General features: G+C 44.0%; 1 protein-coding gene across 1 annotated transcript; it reads right to left on the reverse strand.

Moving 5' to 3' along the window:
* Positions 1 to 348: 348 nt before the first annotated feature.
* On the reverse strand, positions 349 to 1294 carry LOC121575769 (complement C1q-like protein 2). Its single transcript, XM_041889064.2, has 3 exons — positions 1043 to 1294; positions 800 to 925; positions 349 to 657 (listed from the first exon to the last, which is right to left on the reverse strand). Exons 1-3 carry the CDS (start codon positions 1221 to 1223, stop codon positions 365 to 367), a joined length of 600 nt encoding a protein of 199 aa, XP_041744998.2. The 5' UTR covers positions 1224 to 1294; the 3' UTR covers positions 349 to 364.
* Positions 1295 to 6395: the final 5101 nt, after the last annotated feature.

The raw sequence follows: 6395 nt of genomic DNA on the forward strand, positions 1-6395 counted from the left end.
ACATATTCCATTTTATTCAGTATTACTGAGTCTGTAGCAGAATGCCATTGAAGCTGTTGAAATGTGACACGGGAAACATTTGTTTAAGTGTTACTATCAGTTGCCGATGATAAACTGTCAGATATGTTAGAAGCACATAAGAAGCAGAAACAGTATGATTTATGCAGAAACCCATTTGAGAAGTGTGGTCCTCTGTAGCTCAATTGGTAGAGCTTGGTGCTTGTAACGCCAGGTTAGTGTGTTCGATCCCCGGGACCACCCATATGTAAAAATGTATGCGCACATGACTGTAAGTCGCTTTGGATAAAAGCGTCTGCAAAATAGCTTATTATAATGCAACAATACGCACATATTCCACTGAGGTTTATTGAGCAAACAACAAAATGCCATTGAAGTGGCACCATCCAATGGCACCAGGCTGACTCATGTGGTCCCAGATCCATGAATTAGCCTTCAAAACAACGTATACCACATCTCCCTCCTCCAGCTGCATTATGATACCATTAGATCCATTGTAGGAGCCGTCCTTGTTCATAGCAGAAATATATGCGATTTGTTCTTTGTTCTTGAACAGCACGGAGTCTGAGCGGCGGTTTGCTCCTGAATGGTGATAGACGCTGAAATGATAGGCTCCTCTCACTGGCGCTGTGAAAATGCCTGGACGAAAAGAGCACACTATTATTTAATGTGGGAGAAGAAGAAGAAGAAGAAGAAGAAGAAGAAGAAGAAGAAGAAGAAGAAGAAGAAGAAGAAGAAGAAGAAATAATAGATGTAGTTTATATATGCACGATGACTTCACCTGTTGCAGGGTTGTAAGCATTGCCAAGGTTAGTTAAGACCTTTTGGTAGACAAGGGTGAAGTCAACATTGAACGGTCCAAAGTACCCAGTACCCCCAAATCCAGCTGAGAATGCCACCTTTGTTTCTGTGAGACATAAAAAGGGGTGTTTTTTTTTCAGACCAAATGACATTTGTTACACTATAGGACTCAGCAGGTGATTAATTCAGTAAGCCCATGTTAAGACAGTGAAAAAGTAACTACCTGCTTTAGCCTTCAGTGTCTCCACCTGGCTCTCAGCAGCTGCGAGTCGGTTCTCCATGACTTCAATCTTCCTCAGCGTGTCACTCATGTCAGCCTTTTTGTCTTCATTTCCTGGTGTTACAATGCCAGCCCCAGTAAGGCCGCTGCACAGCAACACAATAAACGCTACAACACCCCTCATTCTTTACCTGGACTGTCAACGTCTTCAGTTCCTTAGTTTCTTCCCACTAGGTGTAGAATTAGGTTTGTGGAAAAGGGACCTGTGCAAGGGCACTTAAATCCCTTGCAGAGAATCGTTGGATTAGAATATTTAGTTAAATATTTACCAAATTATACATTCTATTTCCTGGAAGGTCTATTTACTATCTATTTACCAGAAAGTCTTATCTAACAAAGTCATTGACCTACGTTTCATGTTGGCATAGGCAGGCTTTGACGTTTTGAATGGGGGGCGCATGGAACAGAAAAAAATAAGACGTTTTTATAGCTTTAACAAGCCACTACAAACAATGAAGCTAGCTTTACAGTCGTAATTCTGCATGCAGAAGTCAGACAGAGAAAAATGATCACCTATAGCGTACCATGAAACACTACCAAAGAGGATGAAGAATAGAATCACAACCATGAGAAAAAGCAGAAGCAAAGCTGCAAATGCGGTTCAGAGACTCTCTTTCACGCCTCTCATTACTGTACTTATTGTTAAGACATTGTAATTATAGTCCAGACTGCAGTCCGCGTGCGATCTCCACCTTTCCTTCCCCTTTGTCTCCACCTTTCCTTTCCTTTGTCTCCATCTTTCCTTCCCCTTTGTCTCCACCTTTCCTTTCCTTTGTCTCCACCTTTCCTTTCCTTTGTCTCCACCTTGCCTTCCCCTTTGTCTCCAACTTTCCTTTCCTTTGTCTCAGCCTTTCCTTCCCCATTGTCTCCACCTTTCCTTCCCCTTTGTCTCCACCTTTCCTTCCCCTTTGTCTCCACCTTTCCTTCCCCTTTGTCTCAATCTTTCCTTCCCCTTTTTCTCCACCATTCCTTTCCTTTGTCTCCACCTTTCCTTTCCTTTGTCTCCACCTTTCCTTCCCCTTTGTCTCCACCTTTCCTTTCCTTTGTCTCCACCTTTCCTTTCCTTTGTCTCCACCTTTCCTTTCCTTTGTCTCCACCTTTCCTTCCCCTTTGTCTCCACCTTTCCTTCCCCTTTGTCTCTACCTTTCCTTTCCTTTGTCTCCACCTATCCTTCCCCTTTGTCTCCAACTTTCATTTCCTTTGTCTCCACCTTTCCTTCCCCATTGTCTCCACCTTTCCTTTCCTTTGTCTCCAACTTTCATTTCCTTTGTCTCCACCTTTCCTTTCCTTTGTCTCCACCTTTCCTTTCCTTTGTCTCCACCTTTCCTTTCCTTTGTCTCCACCTTTCCTTTTCTATGTCTCCACCTTTCCTTTCCTTTTGTCTTCACCTTTCCTTTCCTTTTGTCTCCACCTTTCCTTTCCTTTGTCTCCACCTTTCCTTTCCTTTGTTTCCACCTTTCCTTTCCTTTGTCACCACCTTTCCTTTCCTTTGTCTCCACCTTTCCTTTCCTTTGTTCTCCACCTTTCCTTTCCTTTGTTTCCACCTTTCCTTTCCTTTGTCTCCACCTTTCCTTCCCCTTTGTCTCCACCATTCCTTTCCTTTGTCTCCACCTTTCCTTTCCTTTGTCTCCACCTTTCCTTTCCTTTGTCTCCACCTTTCCTTTCCTTTGTCTCCACCTTTCCTTTCCTTTGTCTCCACCTTTCCTTCCCCTTTGTCTCCACCTTTCCTTCCCCTTTGTCTCCACCTTTCCTTCCCCTTTGTCTCCAACTTTCATTTCCTTTGTCTCCACCTTTCCTTTCCTTTGTCTCCACCTTTCCTTTCCTTTGTCTCCACCTTTCCTTTCCTTTGTCTCCACCTTTCCTTTTCTATGTCTCCACCTTTCCTTTCCTTTTGTCTTCACCTTTCCTTTCCTTTTGTCTCCACCTTTCCTTTCCTTTGTCTCCACCTTTCCTTTCCTTTGTTTCCACCTTTCCTTTCCTTTGTCTCCACCTTTCCTTTCCTTTGTCTCCACCTTTCCTTTCCTTTGTTTCCACCTTTCCTTTCCTTTGTCTCCACCTTTCCTTCCCTTTGTCTCCACCATTCCTTTCCTTTGTCTCCACCTTTCCTTTCCTTTGTCTCCACCTTTCCTTTCCTTTGTCTCCACCTTTCCTTTCCTTTGTCTCCACCTTTCCTTTCCTTTGTCTCCACCTTTCCTTCCCCTTTGTCTCCACTTTTCCTTCCCCTTTGTCTCCACCTTTCCCTCCCCTTTGTCTCCACCTTTCCTTTCCTTTATCTCTACCTTTCCTTTCCTTTGTCTCCACCTTTCCTTTCCTTTGTCTCCACCTTTCCTTTCCTTTGTCTCCACCTTTCCTTTCCTATGTCTCCACCTTTCCTTTCCTTTTGTCTTCAACTTTCCTTTCCTTTTGTCTCAACCTTTCCTTTCCTTTCTCTCTACCGTACCTTTCCTTTGTCTCCACCGTTCCTTTCCTATGTCTCCACCTTTCCTTTCCTTTGTCTCCACCTTTCCTTTCTTATATCTCCACCTTTCCTTTCCTTTTTCTCCACCTTTCCTTTCCTTTGTCTCCACCTTTCCTTCCCCTTTGTCTCTACCTTTCCTTTCCTTTGTCTCCACCTATCCTTCCCCTTTGTCTCCAACTTTCATTTCCTTTGTCTCCACCTTTCCTTCCCCATTGTCTCCACCTTTCCTTTCCTTTGTCTCCAACTTTCATTTCCTTTGTCTCCACCTTTCCTTTCCTTTGTTTCCACCTTTCCTTTCCTTTGTCTCCACCTTTCCTTTCCTTTGTCTCCACCCTTTCCTTTTTCTATGTCTCCCACCTTTCCTTTCCTTTTTGTCTTCACCTTTCCTTTCCTTTTGTCTCCACCTTTCCTTTCCTTTGTCTCCACCTTTCCTTTCCTTTGTTTCCACCTTTCCTTTCCTTTGTCACCACCTTTCCTTTCCTTTGTCTCCACCTTTCCTTTCCTTTGTCTCCACCTTTCCTTTCCTTTGTTTCCACCTTTCCTTTCCTTTGTCTCCACCTTTCCTTCCCCTTTGTCTCCACCATTCCTTTCCTTTGTCTCCACCTTTCCTTTCCTTTGTCTCCCCCTTTCCTTTCCTTTGTCTCCACCTTTCCTTTCCTTTGTCTCCACCTTTCCTTTCCTTTGTCTCCACCTTTCCTTCCCCTTTGTCTCCACCTTTCCTTCCCCTTTGTCTCCACCTTTCCTTCCCCCTTTTGTCTCAACTTTCATTTCCTTTGTCTCCACCTTTCCTTTCCTTTGTCTCCACCTTTCCTTTCCTTTGTCTCCTTCCTTTCCTTTGCCTCCTTACCTTTCCTTTTTCTATGTCTCCACCTTTCCTTTCCTTTTGTCTTCACCTTTCCTTTCCCTTTTGTCTCCACCTTTCCTTTCCTTTGTCTCCACCTTTCCTTTCCTTTGTTTCCACCTTTCCTTTCCTTTTGTCTCCACCTTTCCTTTCCTTTGTCTCCACCTTTCCTTTCCTTTGTTTCCACCTTTCCTTTCCTTTGTCTCCACCTTTCCTTCCCCTTTGTCTCCACCATTCCTTTCCTTTGTCTCCACCTTTCCTTTCCTTTGTCTCCACCTTTCCTTTCCTTTGTCTCCACCTTTCCTTTCCTTTGTCTCCACCTTTCCTTTCCTTTGTCTCCACCTTTCCTTCCCCTTTGTCTCCACTTTTCCCTTCCCCTTTGTCTCCACCTTTCCCTCCCCTTTGTCTCCACCTTTCCTTTCCTTTATCTCTACCTTTCCTTTCCTTTGTCTCCACCTTTCCTTTCCTTTGTCTCCACCTTTCCTTTCCTTTGTCTCCACCTTTCCTTTCCTATGTCTCCAACCTTTCCTTTCCTTTTTGTCTTCAACTTTCCTTTCCTTTTGTCTCAACCTTTCCTTTCCTTTCTCTCTACGTCCTTTCCTTTGTCTCCACCGTTCCTTTCCTATGTCTCCACCTTTCCTTTCCTTTGTCTCCACCTTTCCTTTCTTATATCTCCACCTTTCCTTTCCTTTTTCTCCACCTTTCCTTTCCTTTGTCTCCACCTTTCCTTTCCTATGTCTCCACCATTCCTTTCCTTTGTCTCCACCTTTCCTTTCCTATGTCTCCACCTTTCCTTTCCTTTGTCTCCACCTTTCCTTCCCCTTTGTCTCCACCTTTCCTTTCCTTTGTCTCACCTTTCCTTCCCCTTTGTCTCGACCTTTCCTTCCCCCTTTGTCTTCAACTTTCCTTTCCTTTGTCTCCACCTTTCCTTTCCTTTGTATCCTCCTTTCCTTTCCTTTTCTCCTTTCCTTCTCTTTTCCCACCTTTCCTTTCCCCTTTGGTTTTCATCTTTCCTTCCCTTTCTCCGCCTTTCCTTCCTTTTTCTCCCACTTTCCTTCCCCTTTGTCTCCACCTTTCCTTCCCTTTTTCTTTCCACCTTTCCTTTCCTTTTTCTCCCCTTTCCTTTCCTTTTCTTTTCCTTTCCCTTTGTCTCCCACCTTTCCTTTCCTTTGTCTCCACCTTTCCTTTCCTTTGTCTCCACCTTTCCTTTCCTTTGTCTCCAACCTTTCCTTTCCTTTGTCTCTACCTTTCCTTTGTCTCCACCTTTCCATTCCTTTTTCTCCACCTTTCCCTTCCCTTGTCTCTACCTTTCTTTCCCTTTTTCTCCCATTTCCTTCCCTTTTGTTTCCTCCTTTTCCTTCCACTTTGTCTCCATCTTTCCTTTCCTTTGTCTCCACCTTTCCTTTCCTTTTTCTCCACCATTCCTTCCCTTTTTCTTCTTCCTTCTTCCCCTTTGTCTCCCCCACCTTTCCTTCCCCTTTTTCTTCACCTTTCCTTCCCCTTTGTCTTCTCCTTTCCTTCCTTTGTCTCCACCTTTGCTCTCCTTTTTCTCCACCTTTCCTTTCCTTTCGTCTTCACCTTTCCTTTCCTTTGTCTCCACCTTTCCTTTCCTTTGTCTCCACCTTTCCTTCCCCTTTGTCTCTCTTTTCCTTCTTGTCTCCACCTTTCCCTCCCCTTTGTCTCCACCTTTCCTTTCCTTTTTCTCTACCTTTCCTTTCCTTTTTCTCCACCTTTCCTTTCCTTTGTCTCCACCTTTCCTTTCCTTTTTCTCCACCTTTCCTTTCCTTTTGTCTCCACCTTTCCTTTCCTTTTGTCTTCAATTTTCCTTTCCTTTTGTCTCAACCTTTCCTTTCCTTTCTCTCTTCCTTTCCTTTCCTTTTTCTCCTTTCCTTTCCTTTCCTTTTCCTTTCCTTTGTTCTCTACCTTTCCTTTCCTTTGTCTTTTCTCACCTTTCCTTCCCCCTTTGTCTCTACCTTTCCTTTCCTTTGTCTCCACCT

Source organism: Coregonus clupeaformis, chromosome 10 (assembly GCF_020615455.1).
Source record: "Coregonus clupeaformis isolate EN_2021a chromosome 10, ASM2061545v1, whole genome shotgun sequence".
In the NCBI taxonomy this organism is placed as follows: Eukaryota; Metazoa; Chordata; class Actinopteri; order Salmoniformes; family Salmonidae; genus Coregonus; species Coregonus clupeaformis.